Source organism: Trifolium pratense, linkage group LG4, assembly GCF_020283565.1.
Source record: "Trifolium pratense cultivar HEN17-A07 linkage group LG4, ARS_RC_1.1, whole genome shotgun sequence".
In the NCBI taxonomy this organism is placed as follows: Eukaryota; Viridiplantae; Streptophyta; class Magnoliopsida; order Fabales; family Fabaceae; genus Trifolium; species Trifolium pratense.
The window spans coordinates 3,075,322-3,100,751 of NC_060062.1; the positions used below are offsets into that span (position 1 = coordinate 3,075,322).

At 31.2% G+C, this 25,430-nt stretch overlaps 4 protein-coding genes across 4 annotated transcripts; 3 read left to right on the top strand and 1 right to left on the bottom strand.

Annotated features, from left to right (window-relative positions):
• Nucleotides 1–4,681: 4,681 nt before the first annotated feature.
• Nucleotides 4,682–5,200, bottom strand: LOC123920801. The gene has a single exon (XM_045973121.1). It carries the CDS (start codon nucleotides 5,198–5,200, stop codon nucleotides 4,682–4,684), a length of 519 nt encoding a protein of 172 aa, XP_045829077.1.
• Nucleotides 5,201–12,211: 7,011 nt separating this feature from the next.
• LOC123920803 (protein MAIN-LIKE 1-like) lies at nucleotides 12,212–12,870 on the top strand. The gene is made up of 2 exons (XM_045973123.1): nucleotides 12,212–12,726; nucleotides 12,813–12,870. The coding sequence occupies exons 1-2, from the start codon at nucleotides 12,212–12,214 to the stop codon at nucleotides 12,868–12,870; spliced, it is 573 nt and encodes a 190-aa protein (XP_045829079.1).
• LOC123919851 lies at nucleotides 12,826–14,842 on the top strand. The gene is made up of 8 exons (XM_045971864.1): nucleotides 12,826–13,004; nucleotides 13,172–13,489; nucleotides 13,577–13,742; nucleotides 13,908–13,989; nucleotides 14,064–14,130; nucleotides 14,234–14,419; nucleotides 14,515–14,578; nucleotides 14,668–14,842. Exons 1-8 carry the CDS (start codon nucleotides 12,948–12,950, stop codon nucleotides 14,820–14,822), a joined length of 1,095 nt encoding a protein of 364 aa, XP_045827820.1. The 5' UTR covers nucleotides 12,826–12,947; the 3' UTR covers nucleotides 14,823–14,842.
• A 3,283-nt stretch (nucleotides 14,843–18,125) lies between these two features.
• On the top strand, nucleotides 18,126–21,536 carry LOC123919852. Its single transcript, XM_045971865.1, has 10 exons — nucleotides 18,126–18,717; nucleotides 19,160–19,490; nucleotides 19,590–19,693; nucleotides 19,782–19,872; nucleotides 19,951–20,040; nucleotides 20,137–20,226; nucleotides 20,522–20,659; nucleotides 20,765–20,895; nucleotides 20,977–21,049; nucleotides 21,146–21,536. The coding sequence occupies exons 1-10, from the start codon at nucleotides 18,554–18,556 to the stop codon at nucleotides 21,287–21,289; spliced, it is 1,356 nt and encodes a 451-aa protein (XP_045827821.1). The 5' UTR covers nucleotides 18,126–18,553; the 3' UTR covers nucleotides 21,290–21,536.
• The last annotated feature ends 3,894 nt before the right edge of the window (nucleotides 21,537–25,430 follow it).

The following is a 25,430-nucleotide window of genomic DNA, read 5'->3' on the forward strand; positions in this document are numbered from 1 at the left end:
GTTTTGTTTTTCTTTTTTGGTAAACTTGCCCTTTGTTTTTTAATCGGGAAACTAACGATTCGACTGACGATTTAGAATTTCAATAAATCCGACCGTTCTTTCAAGAAATTGAAAAACAACAAAACTCCAATTTGATCCGATCAAATTTATACGGTTTAATTTGTATCGGTTTTTGGACAGCATAATTATAAAATGTAAATTTTTTTATTAAATATTAATAGGGTAAATAGTGTTATACCCCCTGCAAAATAGACGAGTTTTGCGTTACCCCCTGCAAAATATTTTTGAGATTACCCCCCCTGCAATGTCAAGATTCTTTGCGTTACCCCCATGGCTCAACAAGTGGGCATATGACATGGAAGAATCTTGATGTGGCATGACACGTGGAAATTAATTTATTTTTTATTTATTTTAATTGCCAACTCATTAATTAATGTGGGTTTTTAATTAAAAAATGAAAAAAAAAACTTAAAAGTGGTTATATTTTTATGAACTTACTTAAAAGGAAAGTTTTTTTTTTTTTTTTGACTAAAAGTTGTTATTATATATAAAAAAAAATTCTTATATATATAATAACTAATAATAGAGTAACCAAAAAAAAAAAAACGAAGATGAAAAAAAACTAATAATAATAATAGTAACCAAAAAACTAATAATAATAACTTATAATAATAGAGTAACAAAAAAAACTGCAATCACATAGTAACGCAAGAACAATCGCTTTGCCCTAACCCCCAAATTGAAATTGAAAACGAAGAACAATCGCTGCATATGAACGGAACGAAAACGAAGATGAAACCGACGAACAATCGCTTTACCTCCTCACGCACTCAGTTTTGTTCTTCTTCGTCTTCACAGTTTCGTTCTTCTTCTTCGTCGTTTCTTTCTTCGAGTTCACCATTTCCTTCTTCTTGGTGTTCGTCAGTTTTCATCTTCGTTTTTCGTTCCGTTCATATGCAGCGATTGTTCTTCATTTTCAATTTCAATTTGGGGGTTAGGGCAAAGCGATTGTTCTTGCGTTACTATGTGATTGCAGTTTTTTTTTTTTGTTACTCTATTATTATTAGTTATTATTATTAGTTTTTTGGTTACTATTATTATTATTAGTTTTTTTTTCATCTTCGTTTTTTTTTTGTTACTCTATTATTAGTTATTATATATATATAAGAAATTTTTTTTATATAATAACAACTTTTAGTCAAAAAAAAAAAATAACAAAACTTTCTTTTAAGTAAGTTCATAAAAATATAACAACTTTTAAGTTTTTTTTTTCATTTTTTTAATTAAAAACCCACATTAATTAATGAGTTGGCAATTAAAAATAAATAAAAAATAAATAAAAAATAAATTAATTTCCACGTGTCATGCCACGTCAAGATTCTTCCATGTCATATGCCCACTTGTTGAACCAGGGGTAACGCAAAGAATCTTGACATTGCAGGGGGTAATCTCAAAAAAATATTTTGCAGAGGGGTAACGCAAAACTCGTCTATTTTGCAGGGGGTATAACACTATTTACCCATATTAATATTATAAAAAACACTATAAAATAATAGTTTGACTTTTTTGACAAAATAAATATTTAGTTTGATGTTAGAAATAACATGTAATATATTAAAAGTTATTATTTTGGAAATATATTTTGGAATGACAGTTGTCAATTATATTAAAAGTTAAAAGATAAATAAATATTAAAATGTATGTATGGGGTTTAATTTGGTTTTGATCGGTTTTGAAAAATTGATCTAAAATCCGATCCGATCCAGCGGTTTTCACAAAAGGACATCCAAACACATCCAAAAATATTCGATTTTTTACGGTTTTCGGTTTTTTTGGATCGGTTTGCGGTTTTTATTTGGATTGGTTTGGATTTGAGCACCCGCTATTCAAAAACAATCTATATTATGTGGATATATCTTATTAAACATTTTTTCCTTGATGCAATCTTATTAAACTTATATAAAATCAGGAATTAATCTGACATAATTTTAGCCGTTCGATTAATCTGACCACTTTGAAGGGAAAAGGCAAAAATTAATAAGGTGCAAACTGCTTCCATGTCCACACCACACGCTCACAAATTTTCATCTTTTGTTACTCTCTCTCTTTGCTCTCAAATCTGGATCAATGGAAAGGCATGGAAGCAGTGATAGAAAAACTGTTAGTAGCGGAAACGACGTTTCTCGTCACCGGGCTTCTCTTCAACCTCTGCACGCAAGGGACGATTATGTTTTTGTCATGCTCGTACAATACTCTTGACTGTTAAACATGGTGATAATGCAGGGAGACAGTTTTGGAGATGTCCATTCTGGATGGTATCAATTTACTATGAAAATTATTTTTTGTTCCAATTTTTTCTTTTATTTATTATTTCAATGTAATTTTTGGACTTTTTGTTGACAGACTCCACAAAAATGTGACATGTTTAAATGGGCTGATGAGAAGATGAAGCTCAACCTGATGTTGCTGCACTAGCTTTAGGTATTATCGAAGATTTAAGAAAGGAGAATGAGAAGCTTCGTAAGGAACTTAACTGTGAGAGGATGAAAGTAAAAAAATTGTTAACTCTACTGATTGTCTCTGTGATGATGAATGTAATTGTTTTATTTTTTGGTAAACATTGATGAATGTAATTTTTTTTTTTCAATCTACTGAATTAGCGCATGTATTTCAATTATTATATAAAATATAAATGAAATCTAATTTTAAGTACCCTGTCCGTCCTTTCTGCTATTTAGCATTTATATTTCAAATTTTGTACATCAAAATTCGGTACCTTACATAAACATCAATGGGACCAGACCAAACCAAAATCATTTGGCGTATATCCAATATTGTATGTTTTTCAATATATAATATGTAGAAAACTAAATCTTTAAATGATAATTAATAGTCATTATTTTGTTTTTAGAAAATATTAATAACCTTGAATTTTTTTTCTTTACAAAGTACAAATAAAATCATACTTTTGATTTGTGTCTTCACTTTTTCTTTTGTTTGTTGGATACTACTAGTACTAAAATCATTTTTTTTTTCTTTTGTTTGTTGGATACTTTTCCTTTGTTGTTTAAGTTCGTAATTGAAATAGTATTATGCTATTAATTTTTAAATTATTAATTAATCTGGGTACCAATTTTTTTTTTATCATTTAATCTATGTTACAATATAATAAAATTGTAAAAAATAATATTATTTGTCAACAATTATTCATTTTGGTATCTTTAAAAAAAAATATTAAATTTTTTATACTTTTCCACTACGTGTATCAGAGAGTATCGGACGAGTATCGGTATCAAGTACGTATCGGACACGATGCTTCGCCATTTTTGAAAGTATCGAGGCTTCACGGGTTATATGTGCCTAAGGAGAGTATAAGCAAAGAAAAACAATTTTTTTCGGGACACTTGTCCGACACGTGTCGTACGAGTGTCCTACAAGTGTCGGACACCGGTCAAAAGAGTGTCGATATTGAGTTTTTTTTGGACACCTGTCTGAGCTATCTGACACGTGTCGTAGGAGTGAGTGTCGGACATCGACACGTATCGGGCACCCCGACACGCCTGATCATAGAGGTGTCCTTGATTCATAGCATGTGTATAATACTTTGACTAATCATAAAAAATAATAGATCAATCTAACTGCATGTCAATTATGGATTAATCAACATAGAAAAAATTAGTGACTTTAATCTTCCTTTTTCATTCATGCATCAAATGGTTAACTAAACTAACCACGCCAATTAATGATATTTTGGGTGATTTAGTTTTTTAGTTTTGCCAAGACTTTTATTCTTTTAAAAAAATTATACTGGTGAAATTCATATTTATTTTAAATTTTAATTTCAATTAATTGTATTATATAATATTTGTATTATAAACAATAAATTTAAAATTAATCATAAGTACTTGAAATCAATCTTCAGTACTTGAAAAACTCATTCCAATTTCAAGATTATATATAAATTTTTAAAATCATCAATCCTATTCTACATATACTATATGAATAATTTAGTCAATAATGTCACCATGTTATGTCAAATAGTACACAAAATATTGGGAACAATATCTTAGTTTTTAAAATATTACTTGCTGAATCTATTCGTACTAACTAAAGTGAACCTCTGTCCTATGGGAATTTTGAATTAGAACAAAAAATACAAGAGAACCCCAGCAGACAAATCTACTCTTGGATTATATAAGCTTTGCAATTAGTCCTATGTATTAGGTGAGCTTTAATTTGACATGTACTCCACAATACTAGAGTATTAGCTTGCAATTCCAACACACTCCCCGTTGCCAGTTAAAGAAGAAAAATAAAAGAACAGAACAGAGCACAAGAGAAATAAAAGACAAAGAAAAACATACAAATGAAATATCAATGTCTATTTGCACATTAGTACTCTTATAAATAAAAATGAACTACTATTATCAATGTTAAAATTTCATTGAGATAATATACCAAAGAAACATATATTTCATTAACATACCAATCCTCTTTATACATATTTTTTGAGGTAGTTACACACTTGTGTCCTGCTATGGTTTAGCCTAACATTGCTGCCATGCTTTTACCTACACACTACCAAACAGACACTAAACTTTCTACATAACATAAACTAAAATAAAATAACCAGACAAAGACAATAACATAATCTATTATCTTCAATCCTTAATCCTACTACTTAATTAAGACCGTGTCTACGATAACCATCACACTCACCATAATCTGCCAAATCAAGTTCAACAACCTTAACATCAACAACAATCTTAAACTCCTTGTCTCCATTCCTTTGTCCCATTTCAATAGCATTGTCAACAATTAATGGTTTAATGTATGAAGCCAAACCGGTGCTTATGGGTAATTTTTCCAATTTTTGTGACACAATGAAAGGTAAAAAGTTACGATTTTTAGTGATCAAGAAAAGTGGAAACTTTAACCCGTATCTATACTTTGGTGACACAATAAAATTATTTTCTGTTGCTACTGGTTGAAATCCATAAAAGGGTTGAACAAAAAGTTTGTAGTATCCTTGAATATAAAGTTCTATTGTTGCTACTTTTTCTTCAATGTTGTTTGTGGAATTTTCTAGGGTTTCAAGGGTCATTGTGTGACTATAGATTTTGGTTGGGATGTTGACGTTTGGTTGAGGGTAGAATTGTAATGGATTAAGGTTTGTTGGTTGGTTTGAGGAAGAAGCCATTGTTGGAAGACTGAAAGGGAAAGAGAAAAAGACAACTAGAGAATATGAAGAGGGTAGTGAATATTGATCATCTCACTTTGGGAATTTGTGATTAAATATATAATACTAGTCTGTATACCTGTGCGATGCACTGGACATTTATGAATAAGTGACATTTAATTTATGAAAATTAAATTTAAAAGTTAAAGATCATAAGTAATACTATAAATGTATTGCAAAAGAACTACACAATAATATGTCTATTGTATATTCAGTGGAATATGTTGAGTTTAATTCTTGACTTGAGCTTGCACTAATGTTAAAAAAAATTAGGGAGAGTTTGTCACTTATTATGTTTCATATTTGTCCCTTATCTAGTTTCATATTGGTCTTTTATCCCTTTATCTAGTTTAATATGTTTCATATTGGTCCTAAAGTTAACGTTTTTTGCAAATAATTAACAGGGACCAATGTGGCAAATAGAGATATCTTTAAAGGACCAGAAAAATATTTAATCAGGACCAATGTGAAATCAAAAAATTATTTAAGGAACCAAAATACTAATTAAGCCTTTGAATTAATATTGACTTAATTGCATATTTGGTCCGTTATCTTTATTTTAAGTTTCAAAAGTTGGTCCTCTATATTTGGTCCACCAATATCTATTTGGGTTATAATAGCCGCCGCCCCCCCATTTTAACCTAGTTTTTTTTTTCTTCTTGATCTATCAAGGAGGGGTGGTTTTAGGGTCAATTTTTGACCCAAAATCACCCCTCATAATTGTTTTTCATTTTCTCTTTATTTAAATAAGTGATCTTCACATTGATCAAGTTTTTTTTTTGTGTTTTTTTTTTGTGATTTCGCCGTCTGAGTGCGGCGTTGTGTTGTTCGTCGTCTTGTGCGACGTTTTTGTTGTCCCGTATTGTGCGGTGTTCATTTGATTTATATTGAAAAGATCGGCTTCAGTCAATTACAGATTCAACCAATGATTTGGGCTTCAACGCTGCAGATCCGGAGGCATGGATACTTCGGTGACTTTAACTTTATCATATTATTTGTTGTAGGCATTTTGCCGTTGTATGCTATTAACTCGGATGCTGTGAGTTTTGTTCGCAGATTCATCCTTTACGTTTTTAGCGATGTTGATTATGTGGTTGTTTTTTATGTAATCTATCAATTTGAATGAATGAATATCATTTTTGTTATTGTCAAAAAATTTTTTTTTTTAAAAGTTTCAATTTGGTCTTATTGATGGCAACTTAAGTTTGTCCTTTTTATTTTTAGTTAATTTATGTGACACCTTTCTAAGTTGTCCACACATGCAAATTTGTTAGCTATATGAACAATTTAAACCGAAATTTGACTAAAATGACTAAATTGAAACTTTTTAAATTTAAGGGATCATATTTAAACTTAAAATAAATATAAGGGACCAAATATATAATTAACCCATTAATATATATTTTTTGGTCAAGTAGCCTAGTGGCTAAAAAAGAACATCATAATCTAAGATTAAATTTTATGCAAAGATTAAAATGGACTAGAATTATATTCATGATATTGAGTTTTTTTCGGGACACGTGTCGTTCGAGTGTCCTACAAGTGTCGGACACCGGTCAAAGGAGTGTCGATATTGAGTTTTTTTTTTTGACACCGGTCTGAGCTATCCGACACGTGTCGTAGGAGTGAGTGTCGGACATCGACACGTATCGGACACCCCGACACGCCTAATCATAGAGGTGTCCTTGATTCATAGCATGTGTAATAATAGTTTGACTAATCATAAAAAATAATAGATCAATCTAACTGCATGTCAATTATGGATTAATCAACATAGAAAAAATTAGTGATATTTTGGATGAGCTTAATCTTCCTTTTTCATCAAATGGTTAACTAAACTAAACCACGCCAATTATAGATTTTTTGGATGATTTAGTTTTTTAGTTTTGTCAAGACTTTTATTCTTTTAAAAAAATTATACTGGTGAAATTCATATTTATTTTAAATTTTAATTTCAATTAATTGTATTATATAATATTTGTATTATTGTTTACGTGAAAATTCAAATTTATATCCAACAATTATAAACAATAAATTTAAATCATAAGTATTAGCTTTGACAATTAGTCCTATGTATTAGGTTAGCTTTGACATGTACTCCAACAATGCAGCTGCAGATTAGCTTGCATTTCCAACACACTTTCGTTGCCAGTTACCAAAACCTCTCTCTTCAACTCTTACTTTCATCATATTCCACACACACTTGCAAAGATAGGCGAGAGAAAAAAAATTGACAAGAAAAGAAAAGATAACAAAAATAATAAAAAAGAAGTGTGGTTGAGTAGATTTGATGGGTGGGTCCTAAAAACAGGAGGCGAGAAAGTACACATTTTGTTAAGTACACATTTTTAAGTTACACTTTGCAAAGTCCACATTCGGAAAGTAATCAAATTCTATATTCACTAATATATTAAGTAGTATGATTATTAAAAAATGATTAACATTAATAGTAATTTAACATTGAATACCAATTAATACCTAAGCATGATAGTAAAATTTTAATGTTATATTACGATATGAATACATCATAAAACTCAAAAGAACAAATAGCACACAAAAGTTAAACACCAATTAATCTTGAGCTCATACAACTTACTAAATTAAAGTTCATACACACAACTTGAAATTACATAGATCATGAAATAAAATCCATAGAAGTTAAAAAACATCCTCAAACTACATACAGCATGTCATAAATTCCCTGGGTTTGTTGAAACGAACAATGTGAACATGCAGATCGTTCGATCCCCTCTCAAGTTTGAAAAGCAACTTGTCGCCTACATTTAAACTTATTAGCCAAAACCCACTCATACCATCCTTTAGTCAAATATTTGTGAATGACCTTCTTCTTTCTCTTGTCCTTGGTCTTTCTTTCACAAGTCTTAATGTTGCACCTAATGCCATTCAATTTATGTGGAGTATCTATGAATAGATATTCTTTGTCCATCAATACAAACTGAGCAGTTTTGAGTGGAATATGCTATAACATTGAAACAATTACTAATCATAATCAGTACTAAATCAAAATGTATGCTTTACTAATAAAAATCAAGTAAAAAAATAATAGTTTTGTATTATGCTTACCAGGACTTGACATTTAGTTCTGCTTGCGTATGATTTGCTAACAATCTGTTCCCAATTATACAAACTTTCATCATTCATTTGAGATTGTAACCTGTTTGATGAAGATGCCATTTGAGATCCGAATGAAAATTGAAGCGAGCGGATATGAAGGAACAAAAGGTGTGCTTATATAATGTTTTGGGCAGTTATGGAAGCGAGCGGTCGGTTTTGGAAGGAGTTGTTTCCGATGAAAATGGGTGGATATGAAGGAACAAAACGTGTGCTAATATAATGTTAATCCAACTTTAGATATTCTTTATGTCCTTTTAGTGAAAAGGGTATGTGAATAGGTAGATTCATATTTTATTGGAAAAAGACAAATTTTTGAGGGAACAGGATATCCTGCTGTTAAAGTTTTACGCAGTTTCACGCGGTTTTGGATCTCAGCCGTCCGATCATAAATGAATGGTTCAGATTACAAACAGTTGATTTTAGTAATATATAATCTGGACCGTCTGATTTTAATCTAACGGCCGAGATCCAAAACCTCGTGAAACTGCGGTGCAAAATGCACTGCAGCAAATCCAGATCCCACTTTGAGAGTGTGTTTGTGTGTTTTGCTATTATACACTGTTAATTAAATTAAATTGGGATTATGTATTCGGAGTCCGATCATTAAAAAAAATTCGGAATTGTTTTTCGGTCCAATTAGGTAATATTGAACGGTCGGATTGATAAAATTCGAAATCCCCAATCGAAATCGTTAGTTTTTTGCGAAAATTATTTAAAACTAGTACCTCGTCGACACTATTATTAAAATTGGTCTATGCATTCGTAGTCCGACCATTAAATTTTTTTATTATCAATTTCTTTTTTAGTTTGATTAGATAATATTGAACGGTTGGATCGATAAAATTCGAAATCTCCGGCCGACATCGTTACTATTTGCCAAAATTATTTAAAACTAGTATCCCGACGACACTGTTAATTAAATTGGCCTATGTATTCGGAGTCCGATCATTAAAATTTATATTCGGAATTGTTTTTTGGTCCAATTAGGTTATATTGAACGGTCGGATTGATAAAATTCGAAATCCTCGGTCGACATCGTTACTTTTTGCCAAAATTTATTTAGAACTAGTATTCCGACGACACTGTTAATTAAATTGGCATATGTATTCGGAGTCCGATCATTAAAATTTATATTCGGAATTGTTTTTTCGGTCCAATTAGGTTATATTGAACGGTCGGATTGATAAAATTCGAAATCCTCGGCCGACATTGTTAGTTTTTGCGAAAATTATTTAAAACTAATATCACGAGGACACTGTTATTAAGATTGGTATATGCATTTGTAGTCCGACCATTGAAATTTTTATTATCAATTTCTTTTTAGTTCGATTAGATAATATTGAAAGGTTGGAACGATAAAATTCTAAATCTCCGGCCGACATCGTTACTTTTTGCCGAAATTATTTAAAACTAGTATTGTGACGACACTGTTAATTAAATTGGCATATGTACTCGGAGTCCGATCATTAAAATTTATATTCGGAATTGTTTTTTCGGTCCAATTAGGTTATATTGAACGGTAGGATTGATAAAATTAGAAATCCTCGGTCGACAATCGTTAGTTTTTGCGAAAATTATTTAAAACTAATATCACGAGGACACTGTTATTAAAATTGGTCTATGCATTCGTAGTCCGACCATTGAAATTTTTATTATCAATTTTTTTTTAGTTCGATTAGATAATATTGAAAGGTTGGAACGATAAAATTCTAAATCTCCGGCCGACATCGTTACTTTTTGCCGAAATTATTTGAAACTAGTATTGTGACGACACTGTTAATTAAATTGGCATATGTATTCGGAGGTCCGATCATTAAAATTTATATTCGGAATTGTTTTTTCGGTCCAATTAGGTTATATTGAACGGTAGGATTGATAAAATTAGAAATCCTCGGTCGACATCGTTAGTTTTTGCGAAAATTATTTAAAACTAATATCACGAGGACACTGTTATTAAAATTGGTCTATGCATTCGTAGTCCGACCATTGAAATTTTTATTATCAATTTTTTTTTAGTTTCGATTAGATAATATTGAAAGGTTGGAACGATAAAAATTCTAAATCTCCCCGGCCGACATCGTTACTTTTTGCCGAAATTATTTGAAACTAGTATTGTGACGACACTGTTAATTAAATTGGCATATGTATTTCGGAGTCCGATCATTAAAATTTATATTCGGAATTGTTTTTCGGTCCAATTAGGTTATATTGAACGGTAGGATTGATAAAATTAGAAATCCTCGGTCGACATCGTTAGTTTTTGCGAAAATTATTTAAAACTAATATCACGAGGACACTGTTATTAAAATTGGTCTATGCATTCGTAGTCCGACCATTGAAATTTTTATTATCAATTTCTTTTTAGTTCGATTAGATAATATTGAAAGGTTGGAACGATAAAATTCTAAATCTCCGGCCGACATCGTTACTTTTTGCCGAAATTATTTGAAACTAGTATTGTGACGACACTGTTAATTAAATTGGCATATGTATTCGGAGTCCGATCATTAAAATTTATATTCGGAATTGTTTTTCGGTCCAATTAGGTTATATTGAACGGTAGGATTGATAAAATTCGAAATCCTCGGTCGACATCGTTAGTTTTTGCGAAAATTATTTAAAACTAATATCACGAGGACACTGTTATTAAAATTGGTCTATGCATTCGTAGTCCGACCATTGAAATTTTTATTATCAATTTCTTTTTAGTTCGATTAGATAATATTGAAAGGTTGGAACGATAAAATTACAAATCTCCGGTCGACATCGTTACTTTTTGCCGAAATTATTTAAAACTAGTATTGTGACGACACTGTTAATTAAATTGGCATATGTATTCGGAGTCCGATCATTAAAATTTATATTCGGAATTGTTTTTCGGTCCAATTAGGTTATATTGAACGGTCGGAGTTATTGAAATTCTAAATCCTCAGTCGAATTGTTAGTTTTCGATTAAAAAATAAAGGGCAAGTTTACCAAAAAAGAAAAACAAAACAAAGGGTAGAATTGGAAACGACTAGACAAAGGTAGTAGAAGTTAGTGGAGCCACTGACTATAAAGGTAGTAGGAGTTAGTGGAGCCACTAATTCCTGCATAGTTAGAGGAGCTGCTAAATCGACCCCAATCTCGCAACCGTTCCGATCGACCCCAATCTCGCAACCGTTCCGATCGACTCCAATCTCGCAACCGTTCCGATCGACTCCAATCTCGCAACCGTTCCGATCGACCCCAATCTCGCAACCGTTCCGATCGACCCTCATGTCTCGTTCGTTATCTTGCAAAATTGTTAGAGGTGTTATATTTCTGTTAATCCGTTTACATCTTTTAATTGGGTTTTTCTGTTCTTTATCCAATTTGGACCAAAATTATCGCTGTGTTTCTCTTCCTCTTTTTTCTGTTTTTTGTTTGGCTGGGTTTTTGTGTTTTGCTGATATGTGTCTAGAAGCCTTATAGCTTTGGTTTATGAGGTTGTGTAGGTAAGAATTTGCTTGCAATTGTACCTTTCTACCTTTTGCTGATTGCCCCTTAATTACTTGAGCATTATGTAATTAAAAATAGTTAATTTTGGTGCTGTGATTTGTATTTTGTTGTAATTTGTTGTTATACTATGTTATTCACCATAAATGTACTATGCCATTTTGATTTTGATCTGAATAGGTTTTGATTTTGTAAATCTATTTCTAAATTAAGGTCATTTTTTGTTTTTTAGGTCGTGAATTGACCGATCAGTACAAGGATGTAGTGTTAAAAGAGTGCATAAAAAACAAATTAATAGGATCGGGTTTCGAATATATATTCGATGTCGATGTGCAACCAAAACACATCTCTACATTACTTATGGCACTATGTGAGGTGTATGATCCGGAAACATGTGTCTTCAAAATTGGCGAAAATAATGTTTATTTTGGCCTACAAGACGTCCTAATGTTAACTGGTTTACCAATTGATGGTAAACCATTGGTTTTGCAGAACAAAGCGGTTGATGTTGAAGAATGTCTCACATTAGTTGGGGTGACACCTGGCACAGGTACTAAAAAACACGACTTTAAACTTTCTGATTTGGTCACCATCATCAACGGACTAGATAATAACCCAGACGATGCATCTCTCGACAAGGCTTGTCGAGCCACGGCCTTACTTGGCATAGCTTGTATGGTCGATAATAACTGTCGCACGGCCATAAGCACAAAGTATCTAAACCTTATCAGAAACGTGGATGATATCAAAACATTTGCATGGGGAGCTGCGAGTTGGGTCAATCTACACTCAAGTCTTAGAACATTTAAAGAAGATGTAACTAAAGTTGGAATTTCCGGTTGCAGTTTTGCCTTGATGGTCGGTAATAATTTCCGGTTGCAGTTTTGTAATACATTTATTTTAGTTTCTAATACTTTTGGTTTTAATTTTTTTTCTTACGTTCCCTTTTCATTTCTTATAGGTATTTGCTTTTGTCCGCATACCTCAAATTGTTCCTTTTTGTTATAAATGGAGTATAAAGGAAATTACACCAACATTTCCTTTGAGAAATGAATATCTCAGAAAGATTAATCCAAAAGAGTTTTACAACAATTGTATGAAGCCAGATACATACGAACTCTTAGATGTCTTGTCGCGCCAAACCGAAGATGATGTAAGTTTCAATTTTTTTGTTTTTGTTTTTTATATTTAAGGCTTTTTATATTTAAGGATTTGTTGTAACTTTACACTTATTTGTATTTCCTGTATTTAACCCTATATTTTAACCAAACCTACCATTTTTGAACTCATGTTGAGTTTTTTTTTTTCTTTTCCCTCCAGATAATTTGGGAGCCATATATAGAGATTCAGGTCCCTGAACAATACATCTCTCAAATGTTCATATTCAAATCTATGACCACGGCATTTACAAGATCTAATGCCGTTAACCATACACCGAATGTGGCTTATCGGCAAATTATGGATAAGGAACCCAGAAAGTTGATTGTTAATCAATTGAATGCTTACCTCCCAAAAATCACAAAAAAGCGTGGCCGAAGTTTTTCAAAAGATATTAAATTGTGGTTAAAAAGCTGGGAATCAAGAAAATTACATATAATATCTATTGATAACTTGCCTTCACCGCAACCACATAACATGGTATGAGTTAGTTTATCACATTCACTTTTTCCCATGCTTAATATGATATGTTTAGAGAGTTGATTGTATTTGATGTTTAATTTTTAGGGTATGGAGAGTGATTTGAATCAAGACAGAGTTTTGGTACCAAATAGAACTCACGTTACAAATTTGAAGAACAAGCTAATTGTTTTTGATCTAAACGGAGTCTTGGTAGATTGTGTGACCGATGATAAGAAACTTAACCCAGATTTTGTGTTTAACAAAACAGCAGGTTAGTATAACGATCAAATGATTTGTATTAAATTTCTATCATATTGCTTTACATTTATCGTGTGTATATTGAGCATAAATGAGAAACGGTCACATGCTAGTAAATAGGAAAGACTTGGTCAACTTAATACTCGCATTGCTCGTAACGATTATACTTTGATTTCAGTTTTCGCGAGGCCTTCGTATCTTGAGTTCCTGGAGTTTTGCTTTGATAATTTTGAAGTTGGCATATGGTCTTCAAAGTTTAAGTATATTACTCAACTCTCTTTGATAATTTCGATAATTTTGGAGTTTTGCTTATGTTTTTTTATTATTATTATAGGACAAATATTGACAAGATACTTGACTTTTTTATGAAAGATTTGAAACACAAGTTTCTTTTTCGTTGGGTAAGCATATTGTTTTGTGACTACTAAAATCTTTTGCATTCCTTTAATTACTTAGTTTATTTACTATTTATGATCTTGCAAATTCTTGGTTTTTAATTTGCAGGACCAGTCTCACTGCACCACAACAACTATCCCCACTCCTGAAAACCCTGACAAGAACATAATGTTTAAAGAGTTGGAGAAACTTTGGGATAAGGAGGATCCCAACCTTTGTTGGGAGAAAGGATTTTTTAACGAATCAAATACATTGTTAATAGACGATTCTCCCTATAAGGGAATGTTGAATCCTGTAATTACAAATGACTCTCTTCTTTTTACTTGATAAAGCTTGTCCTATTTCCTTGTTAAAACTTGTCCTCTAACCTTTTTTATATTTTGTTTTAGGAATATAATGTGATCTATCCCGACACATTCAAATATTGGATTGGAAAATGGGACAAAAGTTTAGGTAAAATCTATTGCTTTGTATTTGGCTAATGTATTGTGATAGGTTTTATGAATTCTCTTCATTTTTGTTATGTTTTACATACTTGGCAGCTAAAGGAGGGGAGTTAAGGGACTTTCTGGAAGGTTTAGCCAAGGCTGATGACATACGTGATTACGTCAGAGAGAAATCAATTGGCAGACCCGCCGTTACTACGATAAATGACGATAACTACCGATATTTCGAAGCAAAAAACAGTGTTTCTTAGTTTGGGCATGTGTTCTTTTAGTACTATATACAATGTTAATATAACTAGTATTTCTACCAGTGCGATGCACGGGGCAAACTATGTATAGAAATTGTATTTTTATTGTAAATTTATAAAAAAAATAACAAATTTATGAATTTGAAAATAATGTTTTTTTTAAAAAAAATATATTTTAGTTATACTTTTATGTGACATTGAGATATAGATTAAATTATATATCAAAATAACATATGAATTACTTTAGAATAAAAGAAAAACATGTTCAATAAGTTGATAGATTAGACTGCAGTTTTTTTCTTCTTAACCTCCATTTTTTAGGAGAAGAATATGATAATTTAGAGTTCAAGTGCGAGATAATTAATATTTAATTAAGAATTATTTACTCTCGGAAATCAAATTGATGTTCAATGATTCGTTTTAGGAAGAAAAAAAAATACTCATTAGCACTTAAAAAGAGTCTTTCAATTTTATTTTTTTTACAATTTTACCCACCACGTGTTGGACAGGACAATAAAAAACAACACCTATAAAGTATCATATATTCAAAGGCAGGACCTTAATGAGGGATTTGGATTTTGTGTAGTTCTCTGCACGCAGTCAGTAAATCTGGACCGTCTGATTAAGATCAAACACTCAGAATTTAAGATCAGATTTTAATTATAAAATATAATCTTAAACTTTGGACTGTCTGATCTTGATCAGACGACTGGACGTGGCCGACTGCATTGCAGTCACTAAATTCCTGAATGCACTGAACCTAAATCCCCTTAATGAGGATACTCAAAGTTAGAATTACTCGTTTTTTTCCTTTTTATTTGTCGGTTTTGACCAATGCACATATGTCAATGCATAACTTTGATCACTAATATTTTTTAATTATCTATTATAAAAAATTATGAAAAAATTATATTTTTAAATATTCTTCGAGAGAAATTGAACAATATCTTATTTGCTAATATTCGATTTTATATATTAATAAAAGTTTATGGTCAAAGTAGAATAATTTAGAAATGAGAGTCAACTTACCAATCATTAGTTGGTTTAATGGTATTTGGTACTGAGAGTAAACCTATAAATGATGTGCAACACAAAAGTTGAATGTATGATCTGCAAGAAACAAAAAATGTCAAATTCTCTTAATTTTATTTGTTATGCAAAAAGTTAATTTTTGCAAAAAATAAAATAACTACAACAAATCATGGTTTTAGAAAATAACATAAGTATTTATACCTGATGCACAAAAGATGAAGAGGCAAGATAATGGAAAGAGAAATTGCACATTATAAGATATGAAAAAATCTATTCTCACATTCAACCGGAAAAACAAATGGTAATCTTATTAAGCACATGATTGAGCACCAGGGGATGAAAATATTTGTTTCTAACATTCGTAATGGTTAGTTAGGAAAATATGAATAGGATACAAATTAAAATAGTTGTAAACTATATATTAAAATATTGGTAGAAGAGTCCAAGAGATGAAAATTGAATTGTGACTTAAGAGATGAAAAATATATTACCGTGAGTTACAAAGTTAATTAGTGTGTATTTTTGTATTCTCCTTATTATAATATAGTAAGCAAAAATTATTATATTCACCAAAAAAAGTAAAGGCTAAGTAAAAGCTTGAGTGAGTGTATATTAAAAAGGCATAAGTATATAAATGTAGAATATGAAAAGTATAGAGATGACAATAATAATTATAATAATAACTAATAATAATAATAATAATAATAATAATAATAATAATATAGATGATGTGGCTAAATGAAACAATTTGATTGGTCTAAGTGGATTAGGGTTAGGAGAACTATTTAGGAATTATATATATATATATATATATATATATATATATATATATATATATATATATATATATATATATATATATATATATATATATTAAGGATATGTTGTTTGAACCCCAATTGCTCCATTTTGTATGTGTGAATTTTCAATGGTTTGCCAATTCATCTATAAAAGATAAATATACACTTTGAGTGTGTTTGTGTGTTTTGCTATTATACACTTTGAGAAATCTCCGGCCAACATCGTTACTTTTTGCCAAAATTATTTAAAACTAGTATTCCAACGACACTGTTAATTAAATTGGGATATGTATTCGGAGTCCGATCATTAAAAAAATTTCGGAATTGTTTTTCGGTCCAATTAGGTTATATTGAACGGTCGGATTGATAAAATTCGAAATCCTCGGTCGACATCGTTAGTTTTTGCGAAAATTATTTAAAACTAATACCACGAGGACACTGTTATTAAAATTGGTCTATGCATTCGTAGTCCGACCATTGAAATTTTTATTATCAATTTCTTTTTAGTTCGATTAGATATTATTGAAAGGTCGGATTGATAAAATTCGAAATCTCCGGCCGACATCGTTACTTTTTGCCAAAATTATTTAGAAGTAGTATTCCGACGACACTGTTAATTAAATTGGCATATGTATTCGGAGTCCGATCATTAAAATTTATATTCGGAATTGTTTTTCGGTCCAATTAGGTTATATTGAACGGTCGGATTGATAAAATTTGAAATCCTCGGTCGACATCGTTAGTTTTTGCGAAAATTATTTAAAACTAATATCACGAGGACACTGTTATTAAAATTTGGTCTATGCATTCGTAGTCCGACCATTGAAATTTTTATTATCAATTTCTTTTTAGTTCGATTAGATATTATTGAACGGTCGGATCGATAAAATTCCAAATCTCCGGCCGACATCGTTACTTTTTGCCGAAATTATTTAAAACTAGTATTGTGACGACACTGTTAATTAAATTGGCATATGTATTCGGAGTCCGATCATTAAAATTTATATTCGGAATTGTTTTTCGGTCCAATTAGGTTATATTGAACGGTCGGATTTATTGAAATTCTAAATCCTCAGTCGAATCGTTAGTTTTCGATTAAAAAACAAAGGGCAAGTTTACCAAAAAAGAAAAACAAAACAAAGGGCAGAATTGGAAACGACTACACAAAGCTAGCCCATTTTGTAAAAAATTTGCTTTTGGAGGGAGAGGGAGTGGGTTCAAACCCCTGCAAACTCATTATTTTACATTTTTTCCTTTTATATTAGAGGCTCCACTCACTGTTACTAAATTTTTTGTTGCCAGAATTAGTGGCTCCGCTAACTCTGACTGCATTTTTATAAACAATAAATTTAAAATTAATCATAAGTACTTGAAATCAATCTTCAGTACTTGAAAAACTCATTCCAATTTCAAGCTTATATATAAATTTTTAAAATCATCAATCCTATTCTACATATACTATATGAATAATTTAGTCAATAATGTCACCATGTTATGTCAAATAGTACACAAAATATTGGGAACAATATCTTAGTTTTTAAAATATTAACTTGCTGAATCTATTCGTACTAACTAAAGTGAACCTCTGTCCTATGGGGATTTTGAATTAGAACAAAAAATACAAGAGAACCCCATCAGACAAATACTCTTGGATTATATAAGCTTTGCAATTAGTCCTATGTATTAGGTGAGCTTTAATTTGACATGTACTCCAACAATGCAGCAGCAGACTACTTGCATTTCCAACCTCTACTAGAGTATTAGCTTGCAATTCCAACACACTCCCGTTGCCAGTTAATTAGCAGTACTTGCATTACCAAAACCTCTATCTTCAACTCTTACTTTCATCATATTCCACACACACTTGCTTCCTGCAACAGAAACAGACCATCACCATCCACAATGAAAAAAACAACCAAGAACAGCAGCAAACCTAAAAATGATACAAAAAAAAAGAAGAGACAAAGAAGGAACGAAGAACACAGTCATTCACTGCATATTAAACAAAAAACCATTGAGACTCACAACAAGAAAAAAACAACTGAGATTCAGATTGCTTCATCTAGGTAAATTCCAAATCACTTTATGCCATCATGTATTTTCATATTTTCTTTGGAGATTGTTCTGTGTGTGTGTTTCAATAGATTATTAAACATAAAAAAGTGCATATTTTCATATTTTCGTTTGAGGTTGTTGTTGTGTGTGTGTGTGAGTCACCAGATATGCTAAACTGAAAACTGTGTATATGCGTGTCTGTGAAACTTAACACTCAAAACTGAAAACTGTGTGTGTGTGGGTGTGTTGCTATGTTAGTATAAGGATAGTAGCTAAAAAATTAGATTTTTGGATAAAATGTTAAGTTAGACTTCATTGTTATGTTGAATACCATAACTGCAAATTATTAACTGACATAGTTGAGCTCACCAAGGATTAAACACACCATGTCTTATTTAACTAAAAAGAAACTCTTGTGATGAGTGTAGTTGAATGTGCTAATCTCTTGTGCAGTAATCCAACTGATACCACTGAAAAGTACTACAAGGATGATGTAACAGATAATGACTCTACAGCGACATCACCTAATTTGAAAAGGAAATATGTGACAAGGAAGTCTAAGTTATTAGGGACTCAGAAGGCATCCTCCGCAGCACAGAAAAGAGCCAAGATACAGGCAAAACTAGATGATATGCTTTATATCAGTGATCAATATTTATTCAGTGATATTAGGAATCATCATTTATCTGATGCAGACAAAGATGATACTGATTTTTATCTCAATTACCATCCAGCTGGCCCTGTTGGATATGAAGGTGTTTCTCAAGAATTTCAGATTCCTAGAGTAAGTATTGGTTATTTATTTTGAATTTAACTTAGAATTACATATTACATTATTTAAATTTCTGCTTTACTAAAATTTATTTAATGTCTTTTATGACAGTGGATGCCAATAGCATTCAGACCAAGTGAAGAAATAAATCTGAGTGACTTGTGTGCTTACACGGCTACCTACATATTTAAGCTTGATCCTGAACAATTGCTTGGGTTTGTCTTTTTTAATGCATATCCTAAAACCTAATTGTAAGTTTATATATCACTGTTAGTTTGATTATGATATTAACTTTGTTTGTAGTGATGAGGTGTTGGTACAATCAACTACAAATGTAATTGGAGATAGGAAAAGTCTGAAGTCGCTAATGCCAAAATGTCATGTTGATGAGAAGGTATTTTTATCTAACACTAAGTAAAATAATCCTATTTTACTTGAATTTCTGCTAATATCTAATTCATGATACATGCAGGTTATTAATCTTGTTGTTGCGAGACAAAATTGGTTGATAGATACAATTGGAAAAATGAAGTCCATTTGGTATATGCCAACTGAGTTTGCGGTGATTACTACTACTAAAAACACGATTTAAACATGTACATTCATTTAGTATTAAATGTTGACTTCAAATTGGTTTAATAAATTACTTTTATTGTAGCAACATGCCTTGGAGGAACATAAAGGGGCTGACTATGTCAGGAATTTATACCAAGCTAATTACATGACAGCAAGACCATCTGTTAGCAAAGTAAGTTTTGTGTTAGATTGTTGCTTCATCTTATGTAGCATTAAAAATTATGTTCGCACAACTTAATATTTGTGAGAGGTTAGACAGAACTCAATATTGTTTTGCAACAAACTATTTTTCTGTTATCCAATCACACAGATTCAGTTACAAGCACTAGTATTTATAGGACTGGGCACAATGTTTGTTAGCCCTTAACAGCTGGACTAACACACTTGATATTAACTAATCAGCTGGACTAACACACTAGTATTACAAGGGTTATACTATGTACACTTACAATATTACATGTTTGCAGATGTTTATTCCAATGAACGACAATGGTAACCATTGGTACCTAATGATTGTCGACTTTATCCAAAGAAAATTGGTTTGCTTAGACTCTCTGCGTTGTGATGCAAGAGAGCATTTTCGTCGCAGGGCAATTCTGAAAATGGTATGAATTAAAGTACACCCTTGTGTATAGGCTAAGACTAAGTAAAACGATATTTTTGTGCTAAGAGTCAAAGTTTTCTTAAATTTTGTTTATCTTGTGTGGCAGGCCATATTTCTGGAGGAAATCATAATGCATGAATCTTTTAGTGAAGATCTGACTCCATTTTGGCCTGATAGAATGATATCAAACTACGCCTTACATGAACCAAAGCATATTGCACAACAGATACCTGAATCGTAACTACTCTAAAACCTTACAATATCTTTGATTGATTGATATTAACTATTGTATCTAACGAATTTACTGGCTGTCTACAGCAATGACTCTGGAGTGTGGGTTTCTAAATGGATGACAGAGTGTCCGTTTAGGTCTGATTATGGCAACATCATTGTAAGTTGAATGAATGTGAACATATTATTTATTAATATTAATCATTTCCCTGTAATTATAACTTTAATTTACCTAAATGTTCATAATTATATACAGGCTAATACTGCATCAAGGATGAGAATTGCCATTAATTTGGTGAAAGCAGGTAATAATGTGTTGCATGAAGAAGTTTTGGCAAAGGCGGCTCAGCATTGGAAAGACGAGGATGAGAAAGTGGACTATCTTAAGGTAAATTGGTAAAGAGTTTGATGATTATTGTGGGTGGTTGTTATTGTGGGTGGTTGTGGTTGGTTTTGGTTAAACTTTAATCCGTTGAACATCAAAAATGCTACTTGTATAAGTAGTATTTGAACATCAGTTTATAAACCATTGTGGTTGTAAACATGTCATTTTTATAATTTGCATTTGATATGTACCTCTAACTACATTAATGCTGCTTTTAAGCAGCATTTGAACATCAGTTTATGACCATTTCTGGTTGTAAACATCTACTGCTGTTTTGTTGTTATGAATCTATGCTAATATCTTGCATCTAAGTGCGTTTAAAGGATTGAATGAGTTTGTATATTGTGTTTTGTATGTATGTGAAGTGTTAGTAGTGACTAGGGAAATCCAACTGAGATAGTTTATTTAAAACACAATTTTGAAATTTAACATATTGATGATTATAATGAAATATTTTCTAGTTTATTATTGGGCATATGAGTATTTCTCTTAAGATCAGTTTTATTTCCTCACACAACTTCATTGAGAATATTCAGCAACATGACCAGAAGATAAAAATATACATGCTTCTAAAAAATCAAACGAGAAAGCATGAAATGCAAATATGAAAAAGGATAGGTTAATTACATAATAGTAAGCAGGTGCAGATGGGATTCATCAAGTTAGACATAGAATAATAATTGGAATACCAATTTCTAAGTAATTTACGCAATTTCTCAGTTTTAGGGTTGCCTAATTTACCTGTCTGCACTAAGAGAGAGAGAATGAGAGGCTGAGGGCGGTGCGGCGGATTGAGAGCAGCCTTGCGTATGTTTGTTTTGGCGGTGGGAAGCTCCAAACGCGATTCTAACACCTCGACACGCGATTTTGTAATTTTTTGGACTGTTTGGGTAAAATGGAAACGCAATTTTCTGCGTTGAAGAAGATGAAGAAAATGATTGGGCTGTATTAATTTAACCCGGCCCATTTGTGTTTTTGTTCAGATATTACCCTTTTTTTTGTTATGAAAGGCTTTTTTCTCCATGTTTTGTTTTTTCCTCCAGCTGTTACTTTTGTTTTATTTTAAAAAAATTGCTATTTTTTTTAAAGGATCTTGAATTAATCAGAATATAATTTTTTTATAAAATAATATAAAACTCATTCATAACATAAATAAAATAAAATAAAATAATGTAAGAAAGAAATTAAGTTCATTTTAATATCAAGTTTTAAATAATTAAAAATTGCACATTAAAAATAAATTAAAATTTAATGTTGCATTTTCTAACCTCGATATTATTATCACGATAAACTATTTTTAAATAATTTTCAAAAAAACCAACGATATCAACGTTAGATTTCGAATGTTATCAGTCGTGATAATAGTGTAGTACCCAAGATATCCCGACATAAAGAAGTTCATTTAATGTTGCATTTTCTAACCTCGATATTGTTATCACGAGAAACTAGTTTTAAACAATTTTCAAAAACAACCACGATATCGACGTTAGATTTCGAATGCTATAAGTCATGATAATAGTGTAGTACCCAAGATATCCCGACATAAAGAAGTAATTTTAATGTTGCATTTTTTAACCTCGATATTGTTATCACGAGAATAAAATATGGCTAGTTATAACAAAAATTGTCCAATAACAATAATAAACAAACATTAAAGTATTAGTCCGACATTAAGAAGTTCCTTTTATGTTGGAGAGATTTCTAAATTGCAAACGAAGTTGTCTGAAAACGTAAAGAATTATGTTGTAGAGGTTAATGAATTGAAGAAGATGTTTGTTAAATGTGTAACATTTTTGGCTAATGACAAGGGCAAAAGGAAACTTTACTGCATATGTGTTATAGAATTAGAGGAACCGCTAAGTTTTACACATTCATTACGTATCATAATATTGACTCATTCTCTGAAGATAGACAAATTATGTTTGTGAATTTTTAATATGGCAACCTTGACTTATGTTCTTGCGGGAAAGTTTCGTGATATGGAAAAGAAAAACTTATGTCTTCGTGTTATTGCGGGAAAGTTTTGTGATATGGAAAAGAAAAACAGGACTTATGTTGCTGAGATTTCCGAACTGCAAAAGAAGTTTTTTGAAAATGAAAAGAATTATGCTGGAGAGGTTGATGAGTTGAAGATGTCTGAATACAGGAAGAATATGGTTGGGATGACTAGTCTCAAAAGATAGTCGGACAGTAAGAAGTTCATTTAATGTTGCATTTTCGAACCTCGATATTGTTATCACGATAAACTAGTTTTAAATAATTTTCAAAAAAACCAACGATATCAAAGTTAGATTTTGAATGTTATCAGTCGTGATAATAGTGTAGTACCCAAGATATCCTGACATAAAGAAGTTCATTTAATGTTGCATTTTCTAACCTCGATATTGTTATAACAAAAATTGTCCAATAACATAATAAACAAACATTAAAGTATTAGTCCGACATTAAGAAGTTCCTTTTATGTTGCAGAGATTTCTAAATTGCAAACGAAGTTGTCTGAAAACGTAAAGAATTATGTTGTAGAGGTTAATGAATTGAAGAAGATGTTTGTTAAATGTGTAACATTTTTGTCTAATGACAAGTGCTTTGTAATGTGTGACAGTAATTATCACACGTTTATCAGTCGTGATAATAGTGTAGTACCCAAGATATCTCGACATAAAGAAGTAATTTTAATGTTGCATTTTCTAACCTCGATATTGTTATCACGAGAATAAAATGTGGCTAGTTATAACACGGTAAAGAATTAATCTACACATCAGAATTACGTTTTTCCAATATTCTTGCCTAGATGCATGTACTAATATAATGCAAATTATTCCGAATACGAATACGAATTTTACAAACTTACATGGTTTTCTAGTAGTATGTCTTAGGACTCTTTTGCTTTATGTAAAATATATGGTGTATGAAGTATGAACTCCAGCTTTATGTTATAAAATATATGGAAAAGAAAAACTTCCGTGTTCGTGTTATCGCGGGAAAGTTTCGTGATATGGAAATGAAAAACTTCCGTGTTCGTGTTATCGCGGGAAAGTTTTGTGATATGAAAAAGAAAAACAAGACTTATGTTGTTGAGATTTCCGAATTGGAAAAGAAGTTGTTTGAAAATGAAAAGAATTATGTTGGAGAGGTTAGATTTCGAATGTTATCAGTCGTGATAATAGTGTAGTACCCAATATATCCCGACATAAAGAAGTAATTTTAATGTTGCATTTTCTAAGCTCGATATTGTTATCACGAGAAACTAGTTTTAAATATTTTTCAAAAAAACCAACGATAATAGTGCAGTACTCAAGTGAGGATGAATCATCAGAGGAACTAGAAGTAGAACTGGAGATTTCAGTGTCAGCAAAAGGAAACTTTACTGCATATGTGTTATAGAATTAGAGGAACCGCTAAGTTTTACACATTCATTACGTATCATAATATTGACTCATTCTCTGAAGATAGACAAATTATGTTTGTGAATTTTTAATATGGCAACCTTGACTTATGTTCTTGCGGGAAAGTTTCGTGATATGGAAAAGAAAAACTTATGTCTTCGTGTTATTGCGGGAAAGTTTTGTGATATGGAAAAGAAAAACAGGACTTATGTTGCTGAGATTTCCGAACTGCAAAAGAAGTTTTTTGAAAATGAAAAGAATTATGCTGGAGAGGTTGATGAGTTGAAGATGTCTGAATACAGGAAGAATATGGTTGGGATGACTAGTCTCAAAAGATAGTCGGACAGTAAGAAGTTCATTTAATGTTGCATTTTCGAACCTCGATATTGTTATCACGATAAACTAGTTTTAAATAATTTTCAAAAAAACCAACGATATCAAAGTTAGATTTTGAATGTTATCAGTCGTGATAATAGTGTAGTACCCAAGATATCCTGACATAAAGAAGTTCATTTAATGTTGCATTTTCTAACCTCGATATTGTTATAACAAAAATTGTCCAATAACATAATAAACAAACATTAAAGTATTAGTCCGACATTAAGAAGTTCCTTTTATGTTGCAGAGATTTATAAATTGCAAACGAAGTTGTCTGAAAACGTAAAGAATTATGTTGTAGAGGTTAATGAATTGAAGAAGATGTTTGTTAAATGTGTAACATTTTTGTCTAATGACAAGTGCTTTGTAATGTGTGACAGTAATTATCACAC

Bases quoted from the DNA above. Each gene is read 5' to 3' on its own strand.
- LOC123920801 (XM_045973121.1), bottom strand. From the start codon at position 5,200: ATGGCTTCTTCCTCAAACCAACCAACAAACCTTAATCCATTACAATTC.
- LOC123920803 (XM_045973123.1), top strand. From the start codon at position 12,212: ATGGCACTATGTGAGGTGTATGATCCGGAAACATGTGTCTTCAAAATT. The intron at 12,727-12,812 runs GTTGCAGTTTTG...CATTTCTTATAG, and splicing joins ATGGTCGGTAATAATTTCCG to GTATTTGCTTTTGTCCGCAT.
- LOC123919851 (XM_045971864.1), top strand. From the start codon at position 12,948: ATGAAGCCAGATACATACGAACTCTTAGATGTCTTGTCGCGCCAAACC. The intron at 14,131-14,233 runs GTAAGCATATTG...TTTAATTTGCAG, and splicing joins ACAAGTTTCTTTTTCGTTGG to GACCAGTCTCACTGCACCAC. The intron at 14,579-14,667 runs GTAAAATCTATT...CATACTTGGCAG, and splicing joins AAAATGGGACAAAAGTTTAG to CTAAAGGAGGGGAGTTAAGG.
- LOC123919852 (XM_045971865.1), top strand. From the start codon at position 18,554: ATGAAAAAAACAACCAAGAACAGCAGCAAACCTAAAAATGATACAAAA. The intron at 18,718-19,159 runs GTAAATTCCAAA...TCTCTTGTGCAG, and splicing joins ATTCAGATTGCTTCATCTAG to TAATCCAACTGATACCACTG. The intron at 19,491-19,589 runs GTAAGTATTGGT...CTTTTATGACAG, and splicing joins AAGAATTTCAGATTCCTAGA to TGGATGCCAATAGCATTCAG.